The sequence below is a fragment of the Pogoniulus pusillus genome, chromosome 8 (assembly GCF_015220805.1).
Source record: "Pogoniulus pusillus isolate bPogPus1 chromosome 8, bPogPus1.pri, whole genome shotgun sequence".
NCBI lineage: Eukaryota > Metazoa > Chordata > Aves > Piciformes > Lybiidae > Pogoniulus > Pogoniulus pusillus.
The window spans coordinates 1888346-1906391 of NC_087271.1; the positions used below are offsets into that span (position 1 = coordinate 1888346).

Consider the following 18046-nt stretch of genomic DNA (forward strand, 5'->3'; position numbering starts at 1 on the left):
CTGCGAGCTGCCCGCGGTGAGAGTAGTGGACGGGCCGGAGAGCGGCGCGGTTTGGGTGCGTGGCGCTTCGGGTGTCTGGCGTGCTGGCCTTGGTGCGCTTCCGAGCAGGCCATCGTGTCCTTTCGTTCCCTTAGAAGAGGACAGCCGCTGGGCGGCTCAGCGGGTCAAGCTGAAGTACTCCAATGCCATTATAAAAGTCACAGGTCCATATATTCGTAAATGTGTGTTTCATTTCACCAGAGGTGTTTGGTCCTTTGTGGAACTTGAGCATCTAATCCTATCCTGAAGGGAAATGTGAAAAGCCACGAGCTTTGGTTATCGTTGCATAGAAAATTACCTCAGGGAACTAGCCATAAACTCAAGGAAAGTGTTTCTGTTTTAAGAGGTGACAATATAAATGTTTTTGAGCCAATAAACTCTGTTGCAACCTTTCGATTCCGAACATTACCTCTTTGTGCTGGAATTGGTTTGAAAGTGAAATTAAACAGCAAGCACAATTGATCTTCACTACTTTAAAAGGCAGCACTTAAGCAAATGGCATGATGTGAAGGATGGAAGCAAAATCATTGGTAGAGTTTCAACATCTATCAAGACTCTGTCATAGGGTATAGTACAGAAAGCTTAAAGAGGATCCAGCCCAATAATGAATGTCAGTGTAGCATATAATCGTGTCCTGAAAACAACATCATTGTGTTAGCAAAGTTGGGCACACACTACTCTTCTGGTTGGTTTTGACCAAAGTGTATTTATTAGCTTGGGGGATGAGGCCAGTAAATCTAGGCTAGGGCAGCCCCACACTAGTAAATTTGACTCTTAATCTCCAGTTAGCTCGAAGAGCAGTACTGTAATCAGCATAAACCAAGCTAATACTACCTTACCCTCAGGAGAGCCAGTGCTATTCAGCCCTGTGCTACCAAGCTTCTCCCCTTTGTTCGATTGTAGCTGTGGAACAAGTTGGATCAGCTCATGAATACAACCTAGAGTAGGAATGCATGGCTGGACTGAAAGAGAGGGCAAAATCCATTTGTTTTGGCAGCCCTCTGTAGTTAGGTCTGCCTAAGCTAAACAAAACTAGTGCTATCTACTCCAAAATCTCTATGTTCTATATCCTCAGGGATACAAATGTCTCCTTATTCATAATAAGTGGCTTTTTGTTAAATGTGATTTTACTAAACAGTGCTTAACTAAGCTGTCTGTGCAAGCTAATAGAGAAAGATGAAAGATCATTGTCTTTATTTTTCAAGAGTCTTGATTTATTCTACAGGAGGTCACACACAACGTATTTAAGACTGATGCTTTTAAATAGAGTCCAATTATGAGATTTGTGAGAGAAGCAAAAGACTCATCAATAGTTGGAAGTCTTTAGGATACCTTTTTTCCATGGCCACCTTTGATTGCTGACTTGATTCTGCCTTCCCTGACACAATTCTTAATCACACTGGGCAACAGTACTATGCAGATGACATTACAAAATAATTCTGTGGTTAAATTCTGAAGTTTTTGCTTCACGCCTTCATTTTGTTAGTAACATTTTCTTTTTCAAAACTGCTACAATTTGAGCCTGGTTTTCTGTTTTATTGAATTCTGCTACTTGTAATGGGGTCTTTCTGAGACTATTGGCAGCTAGTAAATTTGCTTTTTCTCCCTGTGCCCAGTTTATGAGAGAATTCACTGCATTGAAGTGGCCAGCCTTGCATGCACAGTGCAGTGGAGTGTCCTTGCTGCAGTCCAAGGCATTGATGGCTGCCCCATGGCTCAGTAACAGATTTATCAAGTCACTGTGTCCATGTTCTGCTGCAATATGCAATGCAGTCTTTCTCCAGATATTTCTGTCATCGATATTTGTATATTTCCCTGATGTCAGAAGAGTTTGGATGATCTCTGTGTTTCCTTTGGTTGCTGCATAGTGCATTGGAGTGCATCCATCCATGTCCTTAGCTCCACATCTTCCTTTTTTAGCTAACAGAACTTTAACGACGCTGAGATGTCCCCTCACAGCTGCAGTGTGTAGGGGAGTCTTTTTCTCCTTGTCTTGTGCGTTGGGGTCAGCGTTAGCCTTCAGAAGCATCTCCACCATTGTTTTGTCTCCCCTTTCAGCAGCAAGATGTAAAGGTGATTTTGACTGCTTGTCCTTAGCGTTAACATGGGCTTTGTGATGCAACAGCTGCTGGGCAACATCGGTGTTTCCTCTCTGACTTGCAATATGCAGGGGAGTAACAAACTCTTTAGTGACAGCGTTAATTTTGGCCCCAGCATTAACTAGAAGACCAACTAAAGCTCCTTTGTTATGAAGAGCAGCAATATGGAGTGGGGTTTCCTCAGCTTGGTTCACAAGATTAATTTCCATCCCTTTGCGCAGAAGCAGACTGGCAATGGAAGCAGCCCCAGCTTGAACTGCCAGGTGCAAAGCTGTGTCCGAAGCAGGAGTTGTTACTGCAAAGTCTGCTCCCTTTTCTATGAGGACTTCTGCTGATTCAGCTTGGCCTGTTTCACATGCCAGGAGTAAAGGAGTGTAGTGCATTTCATTGCAGGCATTTATGTTTGTACCTCTGTCAATTAAAGCTGCCACAGCACCATGCAGATTCTTCTGTACGGCTCTAAAAAGAGATGACTCCATTATGGCAGGAGACAAATCTTTAGAATATTCTAATAGTGTTTTGAAGATGGATGGGTGATTGCTGTTGAAGGCTCTTTGGACTATGTTGGAATCAACCCTGGCTCCAGCTTCCAGTAGGACTTTTGCAGTGTTTTCAGACCCCTGAGAAACAGCGTAACCAAGAGCAGTCTGTCCTCTTTCATCTCTTCCATCAACACAGGCACCAGCCCTTAAAAGCATTTTTGCCAGTCTGCTTTCATCTTTAAGAGCTACCAGGTGCAGAAAGTTGTGCTGGTTCTTGTAGCTTCTTGCCTCTTCTTTCAGCAGCATCTTCAGGATGTGACTGTGGCCACTCTGTGCAGCCAAATGAAGTGGTGTCTTGCCTTTCGTATCCACACTGTACATGTAAGCACCACATCGGAGAAGTGCTTTCACTGCATCTCCATGGCCTTCCTCAGCCGCCCTGTGCAGTGCAGTTCTTCCTTTCTTGTCTTTCATGTCTATCTTTGCACCTTTGCTGATCAGATATTCCAGTATCTTTAGGTGTCCATTAAGAGCTGCAACATGCAGAAGTGTTTCACTGGAAGAGTTTAGTGTGTTGATATCAATGCCTTCCAGTGTTTTCTCTAACTCAGAAAGATGTCCTTTAGCAACTGCATCAAAGATGCTAGCATCAGTGTGATCTTTGTTGGGCTTTGCTGCCCTTGAAAGTTGTGTTTGTTTTCCTTTCCTCTTAATAACCTGTTCTTGCTTTTTTCTTCTACAACTCTCTTTATTTTCCTGGTACCCTTCACTGCTGTTTTCAAACCAGACCTTGTCTTTTTCAAGTAAATATCCTACCAGCTGTCTTCTAGCATCTCGAATGCTTTCATTTACTTCACTGACATATTTTCTCATCTTGCTATAAAGTTCTGGCTCCACTTGCTTCAAGCATGGATAAAAGAAGAGCCTGCAGGCACGTTCACCTTGAGAAATCAGTATGTCTAAAACTCGGGAGTTCTTTTCTGTTCTTGTCCTGTAGAAACTCACGACCATCTTTTTTTCTAGGGTAAAAATGCCGTGGTCTATCAGCCAGTTCAGGAGATGGTCTGGGTCATTTATGCCTTGTACTAGCTCTTCTTTTTTAGTCTTTAGGACTTCAATTGCGTAGGGGTTTGTGAACAAGCTGGTTGAGTGCATGATCACGTTGCTGTTCAAAATGTGAATTGAGCTATTGTTTGATGTTTGAAATTAAATCTGAAATAGCAAAGCAGGTTCACATCATTTCACACATTCTTTTCATAGAACTATGAACCAACAACCATTATAGTTCAGTGATAAAACTTTAAAAAATGAGAAAGAAATCAAAGCTCCCTCACCTTTGGTTTTCTAGTTGTTAGAAGCCCTTTCATCTTCTCTGTTCTTCCTTAGCAACAAGTAAAGTTTAATAACAAAACAAAAGTCTGTGATATGGAAAGATATTCCACTCGGAAGACTTCTTCCGGACTTTTTACACATAATTAGGGAGGGAAAAAAAGCTTTTGTGAACCTGATTCTTGAATAGAAGATAATTGTTTATGGAGTTTCTCTTTTCCTCTGGCCATGCTGGTTTTTGTAGGTGCCTAAGTGACCAGTCTATTAAATATGACAAAAGAAAATGCACAGCATAGTTACTGTTGCCATGATTACATACCTTCTGTGATCTTAAATGAAAGAGTACACATTGCCAGCTACGTAGGTGAAAGCTCTGTAATGTAATGAAATGAAAACATCAAGACCTAGATAAAAATAAACTCCATGTGTGGCTAGTTAGGAAAAGTGATGCAGCCTTTCTAATATGAGTTACAACTGCAGTCTGTCAGCTATAGTTAACCATAGCATGTCATTCCTGCTATAGCCTGGAGTCTGTCTGGAACTTAAGAGGTGGATCAAGGTGTGTGATTCAGGATCGATACTTAAGGTATAATTAAATAGAGTTTAAAATCTGTGAATCTGTATAGTCTTCAGTATGAGTGCAGGACCTTTATATCTATCTGTAATTAAATTACTGGTGTTAAAATTCCTTATGGAGAGAAGGAAACTGAATTTTAATCATCTATACATTTTGAAACCAGGTGAGAGAGAAATGGAGATTACAGAGTTCTGCAAGAGCTAGAAGTAAAAACTGAAAGCTTGACTTTATTTGAGCAAATGGGAAATCTTGCCATCTGTTTCTTAGTCCAGTGCCCTTTCTGTTGAGTCTTGCTGCCTTGAGCATATTTTCTTTACTAGAATGTACAATGCAATTGATAAGTTGCTAGATTTTTTTTTTCTGTTGACTTTATAAGTTACATTGCAAAGCTCATTCTATTAAAAAAAAATTGAAGACATAGCTGGGAAAGGCAAGATTTTTAATAGGTCTTTTGAAAGCCTGCCAGTTACCAAATCAGCAAATTTGACAGCCAGTTTAAGAGCCCAATAATTCCTCTGAAATGCAGAGAGGGGCACTGCACGAAGAATAGCAAAACCTTTGTCATTTAGTTAATGATTGTTAACATGAAACTGGTCTGTCGGAACGAGCCAGGTCTGAACTCAGTGTCCTCAGCTCTGCTAATGACTCGGTCTGTGATCTGCTAATTATTTAGTCTTCAGATTGGACTTAACAGAGTGATGAAGACTGATCTGTGTTTTGTGTAAATCAATAGTCCTTACTTAAAGCTTGGTGAAATGGGATCTTTATCTCTTCATTGTTACTGTTCCCATGCAATACTTGATTATTCTCACAGGAAAGTTTTGAGCTCTCAGTGGAAAATGTTAGGTGAGTACTGGCCAGGATCATTAATAGAGACAGCACAAGGATTTTTGGAACTCCCGAAAAACTTAAAAGCAGAAATGGTGATATTGTATCAGAGTCTACAGTATAGCAGGAATCTCCTGGCGTTCGTAACACAGAGTATTTTGCTAGTAAACAGCACAACTGGGAGGTGCAGTACTCCTAACTGGCCTTGAGGAGGAACATTTGAACAGTATATGCAGGCAGCAGTTCTTAGGGAGCCACACTGGGACTTTGTTTTGGAAAAAATAATCTGTAGTCAATTACTTGTTACTAGTGCAAATCACAGGCTTCAAAATAGAATTATGCACTAATTAAAAAAGTCTTCATTATAAGTATGCTACTTCTGAGCAAAGTCTGTCTTAAAAACAAGAATCACATTTGACAAGAAAATTTTGGAAGCTTGTTGTATGGATTTGTTTTTAGAAATTCTGGTTTTAAAGCCTTTATATTTCAATTAGTATTAATTAGTAATAAGCCTTTGTCCCAATAATGACTTCACAAAAAGATTAAAACCCCAAATAGCTGAGAAGAGATTCAGAACTGGCTGCTTGAAGTATGCTTTTTCTTTCTATCCTTTTAACTTAATATCTCTGCTTATTTGATATATAAATGGGAAGGGAATAATGTAAGGTTCCACACTTCTTCTCCTTTAATGAAGTTCATGAGCTCACAAACTCATGGGATCACCAGGAAGCTCTTCAATAAAAACAAGAACAGCAAAATTTAAGAAAATGAACAAGTTGGAGAGAGGGAGAGGCAAACCTTTGGCCTTTATTATTTTCTTGGGTTTTTTTTTGTTTTTGTTTTTTGTTGGTTTTTTTTTGTCGTTTAAGGGCATTAAATGATTGGGTTTTATTCTTGCTAAATACTTGACAGGCCACTTCTACTTCTTTCAGCTTCTTTAGCTCCAAGTATCTAAGGACTGTTTCTTACTAGGTTATTTTGAAAATAAAATGATGGGATTTGCTCCTATCCTCTTTCTCAGTCAGCACCTAAGGATCTTTGTGTTTAGCAGAATGGGTATATGGCCAGGCTATATAGCAAATCAGCTCTGTGTATGTTATGTATTACTCTAGAAGGATGTAGTGAAACGTTCTGGTTGGTACTGGAGTGCTGTGTTGTGCTTGATAACACACTCCAGTGTGTTGTCAAGAAACCTGCAGTGGTTAGATTATCATGACACAGAAACACTGAAAATCTTCACACAGACCACATAAGCTCTAAAGTCATTGTCAAATGCAGAAGTAAGACTTGCTGTATATGTAAGGTTACCTTAATTCAGGTAGATCTAGGTACACTGACTTTGTGGGAGGATATTCAGTTGAAAACAACCTGGTGAAGTTTAGAGCAGGCTTTTGAGAAGACAGGTGATGTTATTGATAGGAAAGATACCTGTTTTGACTTCTGCTGAGTAAGTGTCCACATAGAGAACTGTTTTAACCTAGCTGTAGCTGGGAGTCTTGAGCCAGTTATTTCTGACATGCAGCCTCAGCTTTGCTACTAATTTGTGTCCTTGGGCAAATCACTTAATCTCTGTGCCCTGTTTACACAAGCATTAAAAAAGGAAATTTTTTTCTACCTCACAGACATATCCTAAGTCTTTATTAATGTTGGTGCAGAGCTTTGAAGTTATGGAGCGCTTTGAAGTTTAGGTCCTTTGAAGTATTGTTTTCTGACTTCTCAAAGATGAACGTTTATTTCTTAAATTAACACGTGCCCGTGTTCTCTAGATTATTTTATGTTGCTATGTCATCGTCAAATCTACATTTAATTTTCCCTCTTTTAATTTCTCAAAGATGAAAGCAAGCCAAACTACACCTTGCATGCTACTAAATGTGCTGTGGGTGCTGTGGCCCTTGGAGAGAGGAACCTGCAGAGGTCACCATTTCTCCATCGAGGCGTTCTGCTAACTGCCTTCTGCTTCGCAAACTGCATGTAATGCAGCTGAATGCCTTCCTGTAACTCCCGGTGGTCTCCAGGGCATTTGTTGATAAAACTGTTAAAAAGCCAGGCATTAATAACACACTTTCAGTCACCGTGATTATTTTTGTTTCCCAATGTGTGCTTTAATTTCATTGAATACAGTTGTTTGTAATCATGCCAACAGTTTCTTGGGGACATATCTGGCTGTAGAATAACTGGTCTATGAGAGATAATAAAGGCAACATCATTATTTAGACATCATGAAGGATGGAGAATTATATCTGCAAAGCATTTCATTAATAAGCATGGCTCATGAATAAAGCTTTGGTTTGGATAACCAGAAATCCCAGCTGGTTGAACTATATTTAGGTGTAGCTAGATTGAGAAACAGCAGTGTTAGAAATGTTCATGATGATTAGGGTGTGCTTGACTTATAACACTGGAAGGGAAGGTGCCTAGTCAGAATGTCTGCAAGAGAAACAAAATGTTATGCTGAGTTTTGCCTAAAGATTAACTGCAGTACATTAAGGAAGTCAAAAGTGGAGCTTTGGCACCAAGTGATGTTGTTTGTGTTAGTCATGTTTCTGTATAGGCTTGGGGCCTTCCTGGCGCTGAGCAGACTCTACCCTGACTGATATTTAAATACAAGAAGTTCCCTAGACTAGTGCCATCCACTGAACATGTGTATCATCAGGGGCCTGAGCAGGATCCTGCTGGGGCAAGGGGAAGGCTGATCCACCCAGCCTCATGATTTGTGTATCAGACTTGCACACTGGGCTCCCATCTTACCCTCTCTGCATCTTGGGCAATGACAGGGCATAGCCACCCCTGCTGAGTCCTGTGCCAGGTCCTATACTTGAAAGAGGTGCTGTGCAGAAGGCACAGCTTCCCAGCTTTGTCTACTGCTCATAGGTGCTTTCAAAATAGAAGGTCTTAACAAAATAGCTTGACTAAACCTGGAGACTGATACTGATTTTGCTGATGAGGAAATATCATTCTCCTATTCATTGACTTAAAGTTGTATCAGTATCATGATTTTTGTCTTAGAATTTTAGAAATTTAAATGTATCCTTTCAGACCAACACCAACAGAAGGCAGTTACAGCAAAATTCCTCTATCATTAGCATAACATGTAAATGATGGAAAAGTATTAAGTTGCTAAATGCTGAGGCAGCTTCAAGGACCAGCAAAACCAAACAGATAGAGTCCAAGGTTTTTCTCCAAAATGAGCAGATTTTTTTTTCCATTTTAAAGCAAACAAGCCCTTGTGGTTTTGAGTCAGGAACATACACTTGGTCAGTGAAATCCTACAGAAGGAAATAATTTCTAGAAGTTCTTTAACTGTTAGATCCTCCTCACGCCCCCTGAACTCATTGGGCTAACCTTACTGGCAGCATGACTCCCAGGAGGATATAGCAGTGCCATGAGATCTCCCACAGAAGCCTTTTGGCCGAATTTGCTTTGTAGATGTAATCAGTGAAAAATTGTTCTGAGTTTTAAGCACTGCACAAGCAGAATTTTGTTCTTAGTTATTATAAAATGCTATAGACATGACTAGAGACTAAGGTGACTTTGGAAGGAAATAATGTTTTGCCACATCATAAACCAGTTTTAATTGCTATTAAGTTATTACAGTTCATGTCAAGCATCAGGCATAGTACAGACATTTACCTAAACAATGGCTTGCTAATGAAGTCTCCACACACACACTTTGAAATTTTGCCCTCTCTGAGGACTCCATTTACAGTAAAATGTATATAAATTATATTTATTATGTCAGGGGAATTTTCAAATCCATTTATTCCACAGCTGTTTTTGACCTGAACTTGATGGAATCTAAAACTCACTTTGATTTAGTATGGAAAACAGTTTGGGGTTTTTAAATTTTGGTAAGAAAACTTACAACTGCTCTGTAAAAAGTACAGTATGCCTAGTGGTGGTAGGCTTCAGTTTCTAGTAACACCACCAGCAGCAAAAAGGTTCTGCAGTCTTGTAAGGGGAAGAGCAGATAACAGTAAATGAGGGTTCAGTTAATTCCCTTTTTAGAGGGCAACTGAAACAGTTGGGTCTGGCTGAGTCTATTTGGTCTTCCTGATAGACTTCTTGTAATAGAGAAGATTCCTTGCATCTGTTGCCTTCTCCACAGCTGCCATTTCAGACCTCCATAAATTTTTTTTCTTTTTTTCTTCATATTCTTTGTTTTGTTTCTTGTTTCTCTTTTTACCTAAAAAATGGTTCCTGTACACCCTGCTCCCTGAGCTAGGGACTATTACGTTGTCAGTCTCTTAAGTTTTTCTTATTGCCATAGTTTTACAGAAGAATAGCAATAATTAGGACCATTAAAAACATTTTTGCAAGCTTATTTATGACCCTTGAGTGCCTATATTTCCTACATTCTTTGCTTCTCAGTTATTCAGTAACATCGTTCATTGCTACGTGGAAAACAAGGCAACTCAGGATTAAGAGTTATTCCCTGTCAGTGTTTGTTTAGCTTGTCTTCATTTCTTGGTCTAGAATGTTATATTTAGAGAAGAAATAAGTTGATTTTTGAAGACATGGAAGCAATTAATTTTTTAATTATTATTAATTTATTTTTTTCTGATCAACTTTCTTACCATTTGGTTGCAGCCCCCCCTCATCAACACGTTAAAATATTGGCTTTTTAAATCCATTCAGTTTATGTTTGTCGTACAGCAAAATGAACTTCAAACTTTCCTGGTATAACAGTGCTTGAATATCACACTCATGTAATTGTTTCCTTCCTGTTAGTGTTTGATTTTGAGCAAAATTCTGTAATTTGGTAAGAACCTTTTGTTTGTTTTGGCAGTATTTCTCATTGCTGGATGGTTTCTGAGGCATATAGAGTTAATCTTTTCCTTGTTATCTTCTCTTTCTAGTTCTGACAGCCTCCCCTGTCTTCTGTTTGAGTCCTCTGGCTCTGACTATTTTGGTTCCCCCAGCATGTTTATGTCTTCTTGTATGTCAGGAGCTGAATTCCTGTACTTCAGATTAGTTCTCCTTCAGCAAAGTGTATAAATTAGAACTATAGAGAGGTTCCTCAGTGGAGTGTAAGGTTGATTCCCGAAACTCAGGATGGCATCAGTACCTCCTTTTTCTGAATTCAGCTTTAGCATGAAGGAGTTGATTAACTGGAGCACTGAGTGAGGACCTCAGCTATTCTTCTGTCTGTTTGACTCTGTGAGAAGTGCCCTTGTTGATTTGGATAGCTCCCTAAATCACAAAGTCCTGACAACCCCTCTAGATTCATGGTGTTTGCTTTCCTTGGCATATCCCAAAACATCCTTCTCTGTTCAGCTGCACCTGTGATATTCCAGCAGCTCTCTTTGTTCCCAAGCCATTATGTCTTCCTACTCAAATTTCCATTCAAAGAGTGATTCATGCAGCAGGGGAAAGGCATGACCCAGCTGCCCCCTCAATTTCCATCACTTTGCAAATCATGTGCAGTCTCATCTGAACTGAAGCTTTCATTTTGGACTTCTCTATTCCCATTCCTGGAACTAATTATTTTATTCCTTTCTCTTGCATTCTGCACTGTGAGCAGAAGCATGAAGAGCCTTTAACTAACTAGCTTTGCTCACAAGGAGCCATGAAAACACATCAGCGTGGATTTTCTTTCCCCTGGGAATGCCTTTTGTCACCGCACGTGGTTGTTACCTGTGCCATAACTACTCTGTGGACAACGCACACGCTTGAGTCATTAGATCAGCATCTTTTTTTTTTTTTCTTTTAATAATAGCTTTCATACTCTGAATGTTTGGTTCTGATGTCCAGCTGGAGAGAATTGCACACGTCCACCAGCAATCTTTAAATGAGCTACGTGCTCTTCAGTCATTCTTTCTAATGCTTTTGATGTCTTCCATTGTCCCCTGTACTGTCCTTTTCAGTCTTTGATTATTATTACTAGCTTGTGGCTTTTTGACTCTCTTCTTCCACCATTATTTCTCTATCATAAAACCCACTCAGTAAGTTCTCCCTCCTTTATTGTAGAGTAGAATAATCCCCTATTTAAGAAAGTTTTTAAGGTTTGAGGGTTTTCTATTTGGTTTGGGTTTTTTTTCCCCTTGCCAAAGTAGCACTTCTGGGTTTAGAAGACTTTCAGAGGTAAGCTGTGTTCTCTGAGACTTCTGGAATTCCTGCCAGGTGATGTGATAGGTGCTGAAGAGGCATCCAGACCCATTGTAGTCTACCTGTTTACTGATATGGTTCACACAGAAGCAAACTCTTTGGCTCAATATGCATAGTTTGATAGTGCACAGAATAGTGATAAGCCTGCTAGGAATTTTAGAAGAGACAGAATAAGGAAAAAATGTTGATTTCTTAACAAATACTGGTGTGGTGAATTAGCTACCATAAAGAGATGAGCTAGAGAATCAGCCTTTTTCTCATGTCACAAGACATATGGAAAGCTTAGTTTCAGCTAAAAATTGATACAGCGTCATGAAAATGGGATCAACATGACAGTAAGAAATCAAAGGAGGGATATTGTAGTGACAGCTCAACCTATATTAGTAACTTCATGTTTAATTCAATATAGTATCACTATTTTAAATTGATCTGAAGCAGCCAGAGCTTGCAATGGAGTTCAGAGCAGATGTACTAGAGTGTATACAGCCGTGGAATGCTCATTAGGAATGATGGCAAATTTAACTTAATTGTAGCAGATTGCATCTCCTCTTTGCACTTTCCACACTGTTTTGGTTTGATTGTAGCAGATTGCATCTCCTCTTTGCACTTTCCACACTGTTTTGGTTTGATTGTAGCAGATTGCATCTCCTCTTTGCACTTTCCACACTGTTTTGGTTTGATTGTAGCAGATTACATCTACAGTTTGCACTTTCCACACTGTTTTGGTTTGCTACCTCTGTCACTTTCTTTTTTAATCTTGAAAATAACAAAAAAACCCACAATTATTAAACATTTTTTTGCACTCTGTAAGCTTGCTTTTCATTAGTTCATTTTACAACAGGTTGCCTTAATGTTCTCTAGATATGACTTTCAGTTTTTAATGGATTGGCACCAAAAGCACTAAGATGGTTGTTTGTTCCCTCTTTCCCCTCTTTTACTCACTGGCATAATTTCCATCCAACAAAGCTTTTCAAAAATAAGGAAGGAAATGGCCTTCCTGTACAAGCTTCCTGTGAATCCCATCCAGATATAAAGGACTTGTGTAAAAGCTTGGCAGGCAATCCCAGCATATGCCACTCAGTGACTTCCTTATTTCATGGTATCATTCCACGTAGAGCAAATGAATCTGAAAATCAAAGTAATTTCCATTCATTTTTGACTAAGAAATTTGAAATGGTAAATTTCCTAGCTGTGTATAACGCCCACAATTCAAATTAAAAGTTTTGAATGCTGACAGCATTAGTCATAGGAAATCCTGTATGAACATCCAGCACTTAAGTTGGACCTTCCCTTAGATCATGCCATAGAAGGAGCTTACAGGAAAACATTCTGTTACTCTCAAATGCTGCACTGATTTTTAACCCTTTGAATGCTGTTGCCTCTGGTATGGCAGTGTTTTGTTTCCAGATCCCACTTCCCATTTTCTTCTCATCAAAATGGCATAGGAAAAACTGTACTTGAATACTATTCTTTCCCCCCTGTACTTTGATAATATGCTAATAGCATTTTGTAAGTACTCATGTGCACATATACATCCTTCCCCATGAACACCAATAGCCTTCAGTGTGCGCTACTCAGAAGAAAATCAGTTTGAATAAAAAATATTGTTTTGGAATATTAGATATGAGGGAACCAAGTGCTTCAAATAGCAGGATGTAAAATTGTATTATAGTTGCACATTTAGGGTTGATTCTCATGCCAATATTTTGCATAAAATATTCAAACAAACAAACAACAAAAATCCAAACAACATCAAAAAAAGCACAAAAAAAACCTCAACAACAAAAAAAGTGTAGACATGCACTTAGGGGCATGGTTTAATGGTTATGATGGTGCTAGTTTGATGGTTAAACTTGATCTTAAAGGTCTTTTCCAACTAAAATCATTCTATGGTTCTATGACCCTATATACATTATGAATATTTTAAAAGACTTGGTGAAAAAAACCCACAAGACATGAACATCGACAGAAGCACAGTAAGAGCTTTGATACATGAGCTTTGCTGTCTGCAGATGGGTTGGGTAGCTCTTTTTCTTTCTCACCCAGAGATTGGATGCAGCCTGGGATAGGGCACAGGGCACTGCTACTAATGTGTTACCTTGTGGAGGGAGTAGTAGGGACCTGTCACCCACCTACTTCTGTAGCTGTCCTTTCAAAAAGGTGGCTATCATTGTCAAGCAACCTAACAAGCAGTTGTCCGAGGTGAAATTGTAAGCTAAATGCATCAGCTTCATCCTCTGTCCTCACACATGCTATCTGGGGTTAAAATGAGGCAAAAGAGGAAGTTACCACAGGCAGCAGTTCTAAAGGCAGAACCTTAGATTTCATGGCACTAGTCTGTGAATGGCAGTGGGACTACAACTGCTCAGAGAAAGATTAACTGGACATCAACTTCAGTGTCAGCATTATGTTACTGCCTTAAAGAACAGACTCATGTCATGATGCTGAGAGGGCAAATACATTAATACCCACATGGTAATCACCAGCCTCCAACAAGCTATATAGCTCAGGTCAAATACCTGAGCTAAAAAAGCTAACCTGGCTTGGTAAATGAAACTCTAATGTGGTCCTAACGTGATCAAGGTATGACAGTAACATGGCTGTGTTGCACAGGATCATTTTCACATCACATGGCTGTTAGTTTCTTTGTCTGTATTTAAAAAGGAGCCATCCCACAAGGGACATTATGTCTCTCTTCTTCTTCTTTTTTTTTTTCCTTGAGAGATTCCCAGTTACAATTTTCATTTAGTGGGAAAATCCCACACATGTAGAGTTACTGTGGAACAGCTGGCTTAAATTAAGCCTTCAGACTTAAGGAAGGAGTCCCAGAGCATAAAGTATCAAATAATAGCTAAATTCAAGACGAAGATGAGGCTTGTGATGTTAGGCATGGCAAGCAATATTAAGCAAATAAATGTAAGGAATCATAGGGGTTTATAATGCTGTGAATCATAGTACTCTAATTTTAGATTAATAGACAGCAGTGTTTAAATATAGGTTAATACAGTTCAGTAACTGAATCAAAATGTGTTTTAATACAGCATTGTTCATAGGTGAGAGGCTTTTAGATAATGTAAATATTGATGGATGACAGTAAAAGAAATATAAAGCCATTATGAATTCTCAGTGTTTGAGAGCTCTGAGCTTATTCTGCCTCATATTATGACTTCTAAGAGCTTTTCCTGTATTTTTGAAACTTCATTATAAATAGTTATTTTTAGTTGCAGAGGCAAAAGTGGTAATTTTTACTGGTAGATGGGGAGTTTATGTTTGTTTTCAGCCTATACCTTTAAAACTTTTGTAGCTCATAGGCTTGTGGAGTCATAGAGTCATTTAAATCAGGGTGTTGATCTCCATGAAGTGAACTTTGTTCTGAGGATCCAAACGAAAGGAAGGATTTAGGCCAATAATTAGTTCTTTGCTTTGCTGTTTTTAGTTTCGTTTTTTAAGCCAAGACCTGGACTGGTCTTGGAAAAAGGAGAATTAATTCAGTACTTCTGTCCAGTAGATCTTCCCTGTGCTTCATACACCCAACATTTATGGAAAGTAATGTGTGGGACTATGAAGTAGCTCCTCCTGTAAAGCTATTGGTGGAATTTGAACTCAGTGTCATTACTTGCTGTGCTTGTCTGGTATCAGCTGAATCCCAGGACCTCTGAGGAATCTGGGCTTGGTTTTGTTAAGTTTACTACAAGGTCTTGCTTGTTCCCATTTCTGTACAGTTGAAGAAGACAAGGGGTTTTCTTTCTTCTTAATGTCCTTAGATGACAACTGCCACCATGGAAGCTAGACCCTCCTAAAGAAGCAGGAAAACCTGACGTCCTTAGCAGTGTGCTTTCAGAGGCTGATAGGCCTGCATTTCTATGCTGTAATGGGCAGTATATTCCCAAAGGGAACAATATTGTGTTTTCCTTCTTAGATGGGACTCTAGACATGCAAAACCACTTAAAACTAACTTTCAGGAGAGAATACTGTAAGAAAGGCCGCAGAAAACCAGGCAGCACAGTTCACCTGTGGGGTTGCTAGTGTTCCTAATTTTGCAGCAGGTTTGGGAATTGAGCTGTTGCTAACAGAAAAGAGTAACTTTGTAAGATCTTTCCTTCCCTGCACCCATTTTGTTGCTTTTGTCACCATCCTTTGTAATTGTTACCTTCAGAGTTTGAGTGGAGATGTAACTTTTTCCTAGTAGCAAATAGATGTTCATAGTCTTAACTCTGAGCATTTGGTTACCCAACTTGCCACATTCAACCCAAAGGCATATATCCATGGGAGCAGCCACAACTAAGATGAAGTTGAACCCCAAGCCTCTCTCGCATTGCCAGTGTGGCACTTCCTGTCCAGTGAAAAACACAGAAGCAGTCTCTGCAGATAAGAATGATAACACAGTCAACCAAGGGGGCCAAGGAAATAGCTTGGAACTAATTTTGGGTGTGCTGGTGTGTTTTGCAAGTAAATTCAAACCAGACATGGAAGCCAGTATCAGGAACATGTGCAAGAAATTCCATTTATAAGCCTTTGAAAACTAACCTCACTGCCCTCTTAAATAATTTGAAATATATATGCATAGAGTTAGTCATCTAACAAAAACAGTTTCATAGGCAGGTAGAACAAGGACTCACCTTCTCATTTGAATTAAGGAGTGCAGGGAAAATGTTCACTGTAAAAGTCAAACCATGCTTTATAGGTTCATCCATATGGAAAGTTGAGCTTGTTTAACCAAAAGTGTGAGTTCAAATTAAGTTAGTCAAACTGGTGCAAAATCTGCCTGGACATTTTGTTAGTGTAACTGGAAGTTGGAAGGATGGATTTAAGAGTTGTGACTCAATTTATGGCAGTTTGAAGATTGCTGGTGAGCATTTCTTTCAGGAGATGCTACATCTTTACAGCTTGTACCTGTGTTGATGTTCTGCCTCCCCTATTGCCTCCCGTCTGTCTGTAAAGCTGTGTGGTTAACTGAATAAGGGAAGCAATGCAGCTTAAAATAAGCATTCTGCAAGTGTATGTAAGCACAGGTGAGGGAGTGCAAAAGAAGAGGCAAAGGAGGAGGAGAAAAGCCACTACTCAGGTTGACACCAGTGGGGGAAAAAAAAATAAAGCTTACATACATCAAAGCTGAGCTCTCTAAGGCCAAGAGGTGGATTTGTCAGTGCTTGTCTGGCAGCAGCAGCCCTTGTAGCAGCAGTGGCCAACTGTTCAGTTACTGCAGTCCACACACTGGCATATAAACCTAAACTGCTTTATTAGCAGCTTCTTCAAACACCACACCTAAAGCTACCTGAGGTCATAGCATCGTAGAATCATTTTGGTTGGAAAAGACCTTTGACATCATCGAGTCCAACCATTATCACACTCTGCCAAGCCTGGTACTAAACCATGTCCCTTAGCACCACATCTTTGTGTCTTTTAAAAACCCCTCCAGGGATGGGGATTGAACTGCTCTATGCAGCAAGGCCCCAGGATATATCAGCCAGTCAAGAAAGACTGTGAAATACTTGTGGAATAGGTCGAGCCAATCGATTTTTAAAAGCTAAAGATGTGTAAGTTTCTTAAGAACAGTCTGGTCTGAGATTAAGCAAATTCCTGGTAAGAAAAAGTCTCTTGGGAAAAAAAGTGTTTTGCCCTTACTCATTATCTTTCTTACTTTCTGCTCTGGAAATTCTGATATCCTTATTTCCCCAACATAAGATACCATGATTTTAAAACATGTTTTCTTTCCAATGTTTATCAGTGGCCTGGTTTCCAGATGTGCTATTTTCACCTTCTTTAGGACTGAGGCTGCTTTTTTGTAACTGGCAATGAGCGTTTTGAGAAAGAACCAAACTGGTCAATTGTATTGTTTAACAAAACTTATTCAGAAGCAAAAGCTGTCACTAAGCGTGAAGCTTAGTCAGGGGCACTTCCCCAAATGTGCTGCACTTAGGTTTGGAGGGTGCAGAAGTGGGAAATAAAATTCAGAAGTCTCTAACCAAGGTCATGTATTAAAAGCATAGATTCATGTGCAGCCTGCTTTTTCACAGCTCACAGCTCTGAAAATTGACAAAGGTGCTGCTGTCTGCAGTGCTGCACTGGAAAGATACTGGTTAGAAATCTCAGCTTCAAGGAGAAGGAACCTGTGCAAAATTCACTAAATTGTGGTGTTACATCATTTGAAGAAGACTTTGCTGCTAACTTTTCAAGGGCTAGCTCTGGGCAGTGATCTTGCTGTAGGCCAACTCTAAATGCTTGTTCTGATGTCAGCTATACCTACTGCATGGCTTTGCATAGTTTTTTTTCTGTGATTTTGCATGTTAAAGCACCCTGTTAGAAATACTTCATCTGGTTCAGTTAGGAAACAGGGAGACTGGACAGTCTGTATGATAGCAAAGCCAAACAAGAAACCCAGAAATGGATTTTGCCTTAAGATTTTATTTTCTCTTCTTCAGATATTTGGGTCAGACACAATAAGGATTGTATCTTGACTGGGACCCTGAGACATCGTTGGAGAGTTGACACTAAGGCTTGTTTTTAGTCTTGTCTTGTAAATAGTTTTGACAGTGTATGTTTGAGGATGTTGTAGTGTTTCACATAGAGAGTGATTTGCCATTGGA

General features: G+C 39.5%; 1 protein-coding gene and 1 long non-coding RNA gene across 2 annotated transcripts in view; one reads left to right on the plus strand and one right to left on the minus strand.

Moving 5' to 3' along the window:
- Positions 1-18046, plus strand: part of LOC135177259 (uncharacterized) — a 97721-nt gene that overhangs the window by 515 nt on the left and 79160 nt on the right. The window lies entirely within an intron of this gene.
- LOC135177817 (CARD- and ANK-domain containing inflammasome adapter protein-like) lies at positions 1514-3775 on the minus strand. Its single transcript, XM_064148272.1, has one exon. The coding sequence runs from the start codon at positions 3773-3775 to the stop codon at positions 1514-1516; it is 2262 nt and encodes a 753-aa protein (XP_064004342.1).